The sequence below is a fragment of the Botryllus schlosseri genome, chromosome 6 (genome assembly GCF_051294905.1).
Source record: "Botryllus schlosseri isolate E-star chromosome 6, Bs_hap1, whole genome shotgun sequence".
Taxonomy (NCBI): Eukaryota; Metazoa; Chordata; class Ascidiacea; order Stolidobranchia; family Styelidae; genus Botryllus; species Botryllus schlosseri.
In genome coordinates, this window is record NC_137241.1 from 30,237,688 (window position 1) to 30,250,756 (window position 13,069).

The following is a 13,069-nucleotide window of genomic DNA, read 5'->3' on the forward strand; positions in this document are numbered from 1 at the left end:
TATGTCAGACCATTTCCGGAACCTTTCGAGAAACTGCACTAAATAGCTTACAGGCGAAAATCGTACAAAAACAATTTCGATTTAAAATATATCAGTAATATTCCATTCCAACTGATTATTTCAAATTTATAATAGGTGGTTGACGAAAAACTGATGGAATTATTGCCACGTTATTTGAGTATCTAGGTAAATATTTATATACATGACTGGAGTTTATTTATGTACATGATATCCGTGAAAGTCTGTAACTATGATAAATCTATTACCCCTAAATATAGTGCTGTTGCTGCATTTTGATTTAAAATGGTCTTCTGTGTGTAAAAATAACAAGTAGATTGAATTTCTAAACTTTATAGTACGACTAAGCCTATTTTTTATCTAGTCAATACCGCGAAAATGGAAGATTTTGGTCAAAATAGCCCCATGGGTTATCTCCAAAAATAGAGCCAATTTGAAAAAACTAAGGTCATATTCGGAATCAGTGCCCTTCAGAACCCCCAAAACCACTTTTACTTTGTCTGCCTAAAAATATGTTGCCTCTTGAAAAGAGGCACCCGAAAAGTCTTCGAGTTAATAAATATTATTCTACAATGGATATTGTATTGAAAGCTAAAAATATGTGTTGACCAGTGTAATATGCACACTGCGCAGGAATGACTTTCAATTCACAGACATACACAAACAAACTGTCTTATTTCGCGCTCCGATTAAAAAGGCTATCTCGACACTAACTCAGAAATTATTTTGTAAACGAATATGGGCGCAAACACTATTTAATTTAAAGAAGGAGAGCGTGAATTTCGAGAGAGGAGATGATTTTTCTCACCGCACGCGTTGCGAAATCAACGTCTTAAAAAGGGTCGCTTCGATTGTCTGATTAATTCACAAATGGGTGATAATATACAATGAGTAATACCATGTCGCCGAATCCATTTTATTCGCCGAATCCATTTTATTTTTTTCCAAAAGAAACTTTCTTTCTGATCTGATGCTTGATCGCGCGAGTTTCTTGCAAAACGCGGTTCAAAGAATTTCAAAAGCGATATCAGGAAGCTGTCTTCCTCAAAATGGCAGTCAACGAAGCGAATTGTCATTGCAAACATGTTGCAATTGATGTGAGAGTTGGTTGTGTAAAACGTATGCGTAACAAATAGGTGGAGAACTGTGCTTCTATGGCTCAGTCAAAGTAGGTCGCATTATCTTACTTGCCTATATAAATTAATCTGCCCACCGCCATCTATCTTATCACGTTCAGTAGGATACGCATCGGAACCCGGATTGCACCGTTTCTATTTTTAACTTTTTAAACTTGAGAAGCGTGTTACAACGCGTAATAAAGGCGCGGCCAGACATCAATTTCACGTTGATCTGGGCGCTGATCTTTTGAATCACGTAGATCACCGGGTTCCTATCCCTGGAATGTGCAATTTTGAAAAAAGCAATAAAATTTTTTAGAAATTGACAGCCGATGGCATCCTGAGGCCGATATACTGAATATCAAGTTGTATTTTAAAATGATGCTCAAGATTTGGCTCGTTTTGGTACTTGGATTCGTGAATGACACGGTTCGAATCACTGCAGAAGATGAGAACAAAACATGTGCCGCGCACGAGAAATGGACTGTGAGTATAGTATTTGGAATCTTTCAGAGATGAAACGTTAGCAACGTCACAAGAAAGAATAGTTGTACATCAAAGTTCAAATAAAATTTTGCGTGATAACCTCGAACGCGGACTCGGAGAAGAGGATTTTTGCAACTCTGATTGTTTGCCGAATTCCGTTTCAGGTTTTCCAGCGAAGAAAATACGGAAACGTGGATTTCAACCGAGGTTGGGAGGATTACGTGAACGGATTCGGGAATTGTGACGGAGATTTCTGGCTTGGTAGGAAGGTTTTGATTTAATTCTAGGATCGTCGAACGTTCACAAAGTTTTGTCCGCAGGGCTCGAGGAATTGCGTCAAGTGACAAGGTGGAATGACATGTCGTTGGAAATCAACATGATGACAAAATATACAAAAGAACATCGGTGGGCTAAATACAGGTAAGAAGTATTCGAATGCATCGTTTAGTTGGCCACACAAATTTGAAAATGAGGCGAAACAGTCCCGAATCCATCCTCAGCGAACCGGAAAGAATCAGAAAATCGGTCATTGCCGTTCCCATATGTCCTACAATGGTGGAGACCTGGGGTTATCGAAATTTACTAACTAAACCTAATTTGTTTGTTTTTTAATTAGGAAAATCTCCAGTTAGTTTCGCTTCATAAGTGTTAACACATTTTCCCAGCCACTTCCGCATCGAATGGGACAAGTACACACTGTACGCATATGGATACACCTGGAATGCACGAGATGGTCTCTCATATCACAATGATCGGCAATTCTCGACGAAAGACGCGGATCACGATGATTGGGCAGATGAGAATTGCGCTTCTGCATGGGCAGCAGGCTGGTGGTTTGGCGCATGCGTCACCAGCAATCTGAATGGAAACTTCAACAAGACAGGCAACGAGGGAATTTGGTGGCGTGGTGACGTCATGTGTTGCTCAGAGATGAAGATCTACAAAAGACCGTGAAAAAGAAACGACAGTGACATCTAGCGGACGGCTGCAATTTCAAACTACCGACCTTGCGGCATAACGGTCAAAACGGGTTAAACTATTTCTACTTGACAAACGGCCACCCGCAAGGTCGAAAAATGGAATCGCGAAGAAGATTTCAAGCTTAATTCGTTGAGCAATCTGTATTAAATAACTGAATATTTCACTTATAAAGGGAGAAATAGAAATCTGCATTGAAGCGACTTGTAACGGAAGGTGAGAGAGGTCAGTGCCTCAGCGTTGAGCTACCCAAGGCAGCGAAACAGAAAATAAACTGTGCATTGTATCTCTTCCTCGTAGGCCGATATTGGTGGGGATTGGCCCCTCCCACGGAAGTTAGTGGATGCCCCAGCGCATGCCAGTGCAGTACACACTTTACGTTCTGTCTTCGGTCATCATGTGTATTTTTTTTCTTGGGGGAAGGGTACCCAATAATCAAGATATTTGGCAACATTAAATCGCGCAAAGCGCGAAAAAAATTTAGATGAAGCTGCATAACTTTTGAAAAAATCCAATTGGGGGGCTTGGGGTGCGGCAGTTACGGCCCCTGGCTATATGGTATGGAAATGTGGAAGTATGCAATACCTATGGCAATTTTTTTCCATAATTCCAGATGCCGGAACCTTAACAAATCGATTGCATACATCAATGTCAGAAAATCGTTCGCTGACTGGTCTGTTGCTAGGGTCTGCAATAGATTTCATCATGGGCCGGATGAAATCGTCTGGCGGGCCATGTCTGGCCTGTCGGGATTGTGTTTGACAGCCCTGCTATAGGCTACTGCTAGGTCCGTGCTGCTATCTGGTTGTGTGTTTTAATCAGGTGCGAAACAACATTTTTTCAGCCGCCTTCCACCCAAAAACCACTGATCTTGGCCGCACCATAGGGTAATCGATGTAACTTCTTGGACACTTACTATAAGAATCTGATTGTTAAATTTTATGAATGAATTCTGTCAATAACATTGATTCTTCCATATATTAGGCTTCTATAAAATGCACCGGCAGGTTGCACATTCGGTGATTTCCAACCTTTTATGGTCGCGACCTCATTTCCAACTTGAAAATGTTCCTTGGCCCAGCTCAAAACTTGATAAGCTGATCACTAAAAAATTTCAGCTTGCATAAACTTATTCAGGGCATAAGAAGCTGATTACGTCAAACATCTTCAAGATCCCTAGATAAAGGCAAACGACCCCACGATTTGGAACCCCTGTCTGTGACTGAAGCATTCAATCGGCCTAACTAACTTTAGGAATATACCGTTAGCTTATTATTGCGACTACAATTAGACTTATTCCAGTAAATGATGGTAATTTATATTTATTTTTGATTGCATTTTGTGCGAGGGCAGTGCCTGGTGCCCATACTAATATCAATATAATATGTTGCATTAAGAAAAATTCCGAATAGCATAAAGCTGCTTGAAAATAATATTGTTTGTGTTGATTTATGAAAAATTTTGAGCCTACTTCAAGCCTTCAAAATTCCGGACATTAAGACATATTTTAGAATTTCCTCCCGGCCGCAGTTTTTTCAGAGAAATGTCCGGGAAATTCTGGATGTATGGCAACCCTAATCTATACTGAACATGCTTTGATGGGCTTGTTTTTTCATACATTAGTTTTTTTGTTGTGTGCGCTATCAACAATTAACTGAGGAAAATATGAGAGGGTATAGAGTTTGAAGTCCTTCGAAAGTATATGAGATTTTATAGCATCACACTTCTAGATCCAACATACATTCGACCTTGTTGAACTAGTAACTTTCCTTTTGTACGAAAGAAGTTTTTCAGTATGCTAATCAACCTCGTTCGGTATAGTTATATCAAGGAAGGGTTTGATAGCTATATTCACAAGCAGAATAATACATGCAGCAAGAGTATATTTATCCGCAAGAATTATTTTTTTTGATATTATTTTCCACTGTAGAAGCTGTGAAATCTCGATTGGTCGTATCGCACCATACGAAAACACGTAGTACAAAGCTACTCACGTTGCTGGAAATGACATTTCTGTGAAGTCGTGATAAGTGTAGAGGGTTTTCAAAGGGTATGGTTGAAATATTAGAAAATTATCTTCAATGTGATGTAGCACTGGCATTATATTGTTTGTGGTCCCATAAAAGGTATATATTTGAGCTTTCTATGTAAATTCATACTGTCTAGACGTGGTGTGGTGCAGACTTACCCAACTATATATAATTCCAGTTATCTAATTAGACTAATTAGAGCTAAATGCCGTTCATATAATTCTAATCCACATAATTTTCCATGTATAATACGCACCCTGAAAATGGCATCTAGATTCTGGGAAAAAGTCTGTACCCATGTATAGTAGCCTATGCACCCTGCGCTCGCAGTACACGCAGTACATTATGCAAGCTTCTCGTGTTGACGAACTTGCGCGTATGATAAGTTACCAACGATAGTTATGTTTTAGTTAGCGCTGGGCAAAATCGAGTACCTGGGTGATTCTATTTTGAATTACGTATTATGCTTCGAGTCTAGTCGAGTAATCGTAACCGTAACATCTACACGGGACCACATAAGAAGATCATCATAACGACCTTCATGAATATGAAGACCGAAATATGGATATGGAAGATGACGCTCGATAAGAAAAATGAATACGCAGAAGACGCGAACACCGAAATCGAAAACATAAGAAGACGCCTATTATCGAAAACCAGACGACAGCAAAACAGAAGTTGAAAGAACGCGAAAAACTGTCTAAAAACGTACGCGCGAACGCCAAAACATCCGATATATGTAATACGCATATCGCGAGAATAATGTAATCTGATTATTTTCACCGCAATTTCAAACCATGACGCCATACTATCACCGCTTCTATCTTATTACATTTCATGCTATTATGTATATATTGAATAAAATGCGCACCTGTACAACCCCCCCAACCCAAATGTCCCATCCACCCCTTCCCATCCACCATACACAGAACCCAAGACCACCCCGCCCCATAACCCAACCAACAGTTGGGAGAAAAGACAAACAAATGACCCAGTCACCACAAACCCTATGATCATGAAATCTATAGACCAATAACATAAGATAATTGAAAATGAATTTTTGAATCCAGCGTACCGAGAGTCAAATCGCCCAACAACTTCCTTGAATAGGCAGACCAAGCCCAAGCCAGAAATCATATAAAAATCCGAAAAACCAGAAATGAAAAAAAATTTTGTACGACACGGTTGAATGACCACCTCAAAGCTTAGCAAATCCCGAACACTAAAACCCGGACCACGCCCTCTCCACTTGCTAAGTGAAAGAATGAACGTCATCCTTCAAAAATAGCACATCCACCCATACCCCACAAAACACCCCCCCCCCCCCAAGATACGTATATCATTTATCGTAATATTGCACTTCTATACTTCTGCAAATAAACCACTAAACCAGTAATTGAGTATCACAGATTATGACGTCATAACAATATGTAAGATGTCAAGGCTCAAATATGAACCTTTTATGCCACCACAAAGAATATAATGCCTGTTATTCATCACATTCATCACGCTACCGATTTTATTTCACTTTGTGACAATGTTGTGGGAGGATCATGACTTCGGAAATGTGTTATTTCCAGTAACGTTCGTAGCATTGTACCATGTTTCGTGTGCTGCGATACGGCCAATCAATATTTCAAGGCTCCCACAGTGGAAGATAGCATCGAAACCATAATTCTCCTCGATAAAATAACTTTCAGTGCCGAAGAGGAGCGTATAATTTGAGTACTCGGAAAAATCGTATTTTGCTATTCGACTCGGATCATTGCGCCCAGCCCTAGTTTTAGTATTGGCGGCAATCGATTACGCACATTGAAGTCTGCCCGCGGCGAATTGACGTTACTGTTGAACCATGGTGACAAAACCATCCCTGATCATTATACACTTAACAGCATTTTTAAACGGTTGCAGATAGGCGCTAAAGCCTGCGAGGCCCAAGACGCGATAGTTCAGGCCAGCGACGATATATTGTGCATCAGGCCTATTACAGATGCGATCGCTCAGGCCAACGATGACATCGTGCGCACCAGGCCTGTTGTAGATGTGTATGATAAGGCCCGCGTAACCAGGCCTGTTGCAGAATTGTTGTACCCATGCATAATGCGCACCTCCTGATTTTAGCACGAGAAATCGGTAAAATATTTCGCATTATACATGGAAAATTACGGGTCATTTGTTGAATGTTTCTTTGCTCTAATTCAAATTCTAATTCGACTTGTGAACTGCTCCTGCTCTACCACTTTGATTTTGATCTAATTCCAGGTTTTCCGCAAATGCTGCAGGACAACTGTAGCTTGCTGTACAGACATTTGCCATTCTGATACGTATGACAATGAACTCTGAATTGATATGAACTGAACTTAATTCTTGTTGTAATTCTTTCCGTTTCTGAATTGAATTAAATTTCAAAGTTTTTTGCAAATTCAGTAAACCTAATTCTAATCTTAATTTAAAAAAAAAATGAATGAATTTTGATCTGAAACAAACTGAGCTTGATTCAATTTCCAAGTTTTCGCAAATTTAGTCATTCCAATTCCAGTCCAACTTGAGAAAGCCTGTGTGGCTATCATTCCAATTCTAATCTAATTTAGAAAAGCTGAAAATTTTCTGGTTGCCCAAGTTTGGTGTGGCGTCATAATAAGTGACGCCTCATACCTAATTTAGCAGCGAATCGCTCAACTACTCGATTCGGCCCGTAATTAAAACGCAAACTCACACTGAACGCTGCAGGCCCGGATTGCGGTTCCGATTCCATCCCGTTGGCCGCCAAGAACCCGAACATTTCGTCGACCATTTCTCCGTGGTCCACGTTGGCCGTCTGCATGCGACGCTTCTCCTGTTCCGCGAGCGCGATCAAATTCTTCTTCTTGAGAAGCTCCTGTTCCTCCTTGTCTCTGCGGAGACGTTCCTCCCGCTCGTATTCTTGCTGCCGTTTTCGAGATAGCTTCTCCAGTCGTTTTCTCTCCACAAGCTCTTTGTAACGCCGCCTGGCGATCATTCCTTAACACAGGCCGTCAAAGTTGTCAGAGTTTCTACTTAAGTAGAAGTAACGCAGCGTTGTAATGACTCGAGTCATAACTCGACTCGAGTCACGATATTCTGATGACTCGAATTGACTCGAGTCAATCTGTGTGATGTGTATTGATACGACTTGGACTCAAGACTCAGCCAAGACCAACATTTCATTGTAATTCCGAACAATAGTAAAGTAACCACCCTATTGGGATTACGTCTATTGGTCCTGGTACTTGAAAATACGACCATAAACTGCTAAAAGTGAGGAAATTAGTATATTATAAATGCGAACCATTCGATGTCACCAAACAGAGTTATAAAAAGTGGATTTAACAGACTTTAACTGGAAACTGATCAGTCATCACAATGACTTGGACTCGAGTCATAATGACTTGGACTTGACTCGGTGGTGAATTGAAAATTACTTGACATGACTAGAGTCAAAACGATAAGAGTGAGATTGACCTGTGATTTGGAGCCTTGTTACTTGGTTACAACCCTGAAGTAACGTTGTAATTTTCTACTCTAGTACAAACAGAGGTGGTCATTGGCAAAATTACTTACTGTTGGTACTCAAGTAGAAGTGCCGTGAATTTGTACTCAAGTACAAGTAGAGATGCACATCTTTGGTACTCAAGAAGAAGTAGAAGTAATGTCGTAAATTTTTGCTCGAGTTAAAGCAAAAGCCGCGATTTTCAAGACAGTAAATAATAAAGTATGCTCGGCCCGGTTTTCGGGGAAAAAAAGTAAACCTTTTGAACAAAAGCGGCAGTAATTTAAAATTATAGTGGGCAAAACCGACTTGAGTACACAAAAAGTACAAGCCCTCACCGCGGCACCCTGCCTGGATCGTGAGAACGGCCCAAAGTCGATGGCGAAGTTTGTTCCGAGCCTGGTAACCTCGGCAGCGAGCTTGGAAGAGCGTGATGCGTTTGCGAGCAAAGTTGTAGCGGAAAGCCAGACGTCGAGCTCGCCAGAGCGCTTGCAGACGGGCGTATCCGTGCTGCATCTAAAATGCGAAAGTGTGCATTAGGGTTGCTCAAAATTAACTTTCTTCTTCAAACTTTTATGGCTGTTCCACAAAATTATGGGGTCAAAGAAGGGAGCAAAGCCATAAAATATTGACTGTTTTAAAAAAATATTACTTGAATATATGGCTGGTGGTACTGAACTTAAGTATTGCTTTCAGCATTGCAATAAAGAATTCACAAATTCGAAGACTTTTCGTGTGCCCCTTATCAAGAGTTAACGGCACAATAACAAGCATACAGAAAGAGATTCAAACGAAAACCAAATTGGCAAAGTCAATTTTTTTGAAATTCTACTGGCAACCTCGTGAATTTGTCAAGTCTTCTGAAGAAACGGCCAAATTTGGCCCAATTTTCAAAGTTTTGGATTTGGAAAGTTATATTTACGGCAGGATATTCTTTAAATAATTATACAATTACACGCCGTAAATACTACTACTTCAAACCAAAAATCCTGAAAACCAATCATTTCTGCTTTATCGGTTGGGATTGAGAGAGTTTTGGTGTGTAGCGTTTTTCAGCCGACCTAACAATTGTATCGAACAGCCAGTAATCCTCAATCACATATCCATCTCCTAAGCAATATATAATAATCTTACCGCCAGAAACTTCTTCTTCTGCCGATAGGCCCGCCAGGTTGCCTGTATTTTAATGGCGCTGGCCTTCATCTTGGAGAAGTGCCTTCTCGCAATCCAACGCCGCACATTACGCTGAATCACGATCACCCATCTGAAAAATCGGAATGAATGAAGCCTCCATTTCTAAACCCAGAGCCCAGGGTTGCGACCAAGTCACAAGGTTCCAACTCAATGCTATAGTTTTGACTCGAGTCAAGTGGAGTCATTTCAATTTCAAGTCCAAGTCATTGTGTTGTGTGTTCACTGCTCACTTTCGAGTTCAAGTCATGTTCAACCCGCTTTTATATTCTGTTTGGGTAACATCCACTGCCTCGCATTCATAGCAGGGTTGTAACCAAGTCATAAGGCTCCGAGTCACAAGTCAATCAATCATTTATAGTTTTGACTCGAGTCAAGTCGAGTCATTTTCAATTCACCACCGAGTCAAGTCCGAGTCCAAGTCAGCGGGCAGAGGGTCCAGTCCGAGTCATGGTATTATGACCCGAGTCTGAGTCCAAGTCATTGTGTTGACTGCTCAGTTTCCAGTTCCACTTTTTATAACTCTATTTGGTGATATCGAATGGTTCACATTTATAATATACTAATTTTCCTCACTTTTAGCAGTTTATGGTCGCATTTTCAAGTACCAGTCAGTGTTGGGATGACTCGAGTCATGACTTGACTCGAGTCACTTTGCTAAAATGACTTGACTTGACTTGACTCGGCGTATCAGAAATGTGGATTGACTCGTGACTCGGAGCAAAATTCACGAGTCAATTTCAAGTCATCAAGTATTATATTCGGTGTCGATAAAAATCACTGTATCTTGATTGTTCGCGAAACGCATGCGTAACCCGTGAGAGCGACCAATCATTCAATGATCGTGCGTTTTACTGAGCCTCGATTGTTCTCTCACAAAGAAATTGACCGCACACGCAGTGATCGAAGCTTACAGCTTACGTTGACCTCTAGTAGTAAAGTAATAGAATAGCAAAATGGCTATTTCTGTTCTCTGTTCTTACCTTAACCAAACCTCTTGTTTTATTGAAATTGAAGTCGAATATAGTTTATATAGTCCTCAACCATTGGCGCAGGCTCGAATGGTATCATATCTGTTTGTAAATGGGTAATGTATTGCATCTTATCAATTTCAATTCTCTATTCTGGCTGGTAACAGTAAACTGAGGCTATGCAATTACGTAGTTCAATAGTTCTACGTATATGAGAGCGAAGCAGCGCTTTCTTGCATGCATATTTAACTCTATATTCGCTCATCGTTTCGGAATCAATGACTACTCAAACTGTATATCAGACAGTTAGCAAATTGCATTGACATGATCATGCCTCATACATACTTCGAAAAGGCAACTTGACTTGACTCGCGACTTGACTTGACTTGACATGACTCGAGTCACCTCCAAAAATCGAGTGACTTGACTTGACTCGAGTCACCTTTGAAAATCGATTGACTTGACTTGACTCGAGTCAAAATGTGCAATGACTCGAAATGACTCGTGACTCGAAGGTAGTGACTTGATCCCAACACTGGTACCAGTACCAATAAACGAAATTTCAATGGTGTGGTTTCTTTACTAGTTTTTGAAATTACAATGAAATATTAATGACCGTCTGAGTGTCGAGTCATGCACAATGACTCGAGTCCAAGTCGAGTCAATGCACAGATTGACTCAAGTCGAGTCGAGTCATTAACGTATTTTGAGAAAATGACTCGAGTCAAGTCGAGTCACCAGAAAATCGTGACTCAAGTCGAGTCATTACAACCCTGATTCATAGTATAGTAATTTTCCTCACTTTTAACAGTTTTAGGGCCTATTTTCGAAGTACTGGTACACGAAATACTGTTAACGTGGTATCTTTACTATACGCCTGTCTTGGCCGTCCAAGTATTGAGTCATACGACTCAAGTACAATTCGAGTCCATATACAAATTAACTTGAGTTCGAGTCATTACAGCCCTGCGAGATTCTCACCTAGTTATTGACAACTCCCTCGATATCTCCAACATCATGTCGTGCTCGTCTTTGAGGAAGATTTTGCTTTTTCCGATCTGCCAGTCTGCCTCTTTGAGGACGCGCTCCATGATTTTCGTGCAAACCTCTGAAAAATTTCAGTTTTACGATTTCAATTTTTTCTCTTTACTATTTTCCCTCCAATCTGTTATCAAAGCAACCCACCAATCATTTCTTTCTTGGTCTTTGCGATGTTAACGCCGTCAAGAATCATGCGATATCTGAAATGAGACAATTCGATCAAACATGAATGTCAAATGTCTGCACACCAAGTTTGGCTCGTTTCGCACAACACAGTCCTACAGTAGCATTTTAAGGAAAACCAGAAATTCACCAAGTGCATCACAATTCATACTGATATTCAGTGAAACATTCAAATTTCAAATTTTTAATACAATATTTATACAGGTAACGTGTGTCGTAATATAGAGTTCATGATGCCCTTTGGACTTCGTCACATTTCTACAATAGCATTCAGCAAAGTTTGTCATCATAATAGAAGCTAGCAAGCGAAGTCACAGTTCTTCCAAAAAGAAAGCCGAACAATAAAAATCAAGGCAGCGGTTTTTAACAGGGCTTCCCCTTGCAGAAACTTCTATAGAACCACATATAAATTTTTAATAGCTGAGGCACTCTCTTATTCGAAATTTCATGCCGGTGACGTCATAATTTGTGGTACGATTGTTGATATATAATGTCATTTTCAATTATCTATGAGTTGCTGACAATTTCCCCTGACGTGTGCCAGCCAAAAATGTTTGGGTTTATTCCAATATCAATATATGATTCAATTGCGTATTGAAGTTGCCACCTCCGTCCAAGAAGCTCTTCTTAAATTAAGTTTACAATATTCCAATATTAGATCAAGAACCCCTGCACTGAAAAACAGCTTTTGCATGTTTACCTGTCAACAAACTCTTGGAAAGTGTGGCGTATGGGATATCCGGCGCGTCGGATTCGAATTGTCTCCATCATACCGGAGTAGCGAAGCTGACGAGCAATCAGCAGTCGGTCAAATTCCTGTCGAAAAAAGGCAATCAAAGCCAAACGATACTCTCTACGCAACTGAAAAATATTCATAATAATCTTATAATTTCTAGTGCCGAATATACCAATATATCAGCCCTGCACTCGGGCGCAGTACACTAGTGATGTTCAAAAATATTTTATTTGAATTGGCTTTGGCTAAAAAAACACGGCACACCAAATTTGGGTCATATCCAACCAAGTGTAGCATTTAGAGTAGGAAATTATTGTAAAATTTATTTTTTAAATATTATTGCCTACCCCATGAAATTGTTAGGTTGTCTAAAATAACGATACATAACCGATTTGGGTTAATTTCAGCCCGTAATCATAAAATTATTGGAGTTGAAAATTTTGGATTTCAAAAAATCAGTACTTACTATTGGAAATCAATCGGTAAACATTTTGTTTCAAATCTCAAATCTTACACGTAAATAATTTTGCTTTTACGGGTTGGAATCGAGCTAAATTTGTTGAGCATGTTTGTAAGACAACCTATCAATTTCACAGGGTGTCCAGTAAAATTTGGAAAAAAAATTTTCACAATAAATCTAAACTATTAGCGTCTACAGGTTAGAATTGAATCAAATTTGGTGTGCAACGTTTTTTTCAGCAAACCTAACAATTTCATCAACTAGCCTGGGAAATTTGAAAAAAGGTATTTTTGAACAACCTTAGTGTACATAAGGTTAATAAATGATACAAATATAAATATATATATCA

At 39.8% G+C, this 13,069-nt stretch overlaps 3 protein-coding genes across 5 annotated transcripts in view; 2 read left to right on the top strand and 1 right to left on the bottom strand.

Annotated features, from left to right (window-relative positions):
• Nucleotides 1-13,069, top strand: part of LOC145440652 (kelch-like protein 8) — a 328,197-nt gene that overhangs the window by 256,431 nt on the left and 58,697 nt on the right. The window lies entirely within an intron of this gene.
• The window catches only part of LOC145440623 (unconventional myosin-VIIa-like), a 50,780-nt gene that overhangs the window by 21,852 nt on the left and 15,859 nt on the right, over nt 1-13,069 (bottom strand). For all 3 annotated transcript variants that reach the window (XM_080318299.1, XM_080318298.1, XM_080318300.1), the window contains 6 exons: nt 12,225-12,340; nt 11,486-11,541; nt 11,282-11,408; nt 9,273-9,402; nt 8,477-8,654; nt 7,347-7,630 (listed from right to left, as the gene is read on the bottom strand). In XM_080318299.1, coding sequence (XP_080174425.1) covers nt 7,347-7,630; nt 8,477-8,654; nt 9,273-9,402; nt 11,282-11,408; nt 11,486-11,541; nt 12,225-12,340 — 891 coding nt within the window. The remainder of the gene's footprint in view (nt 1-7,346; nt 7,631-8,476; nt 8,655-9,272; nt 9,403-11,281; nt 11,409-11,485; nt 11,542-12,224; nt 12,341-13,069) is intronic.
• Nucleotides 1,455-1,974, top strand: LOC145440709 (microfibril-associated glycoprotein 4-like). The gene is made up of 2 exons (XM_080318447.1): nt 1,455-1,622; nt 1,787-1,974. Exons 1-2 carry the CDS (start codon nt 1,515-1,517, stop codon nt 1,901-1,903), a joined length of 225 nt encoding a protein of 74 aa, XP_080174573.1. The 5' UTR covers nt 1,455-1,514; the 3' UTR covers nt 1,904-1,974.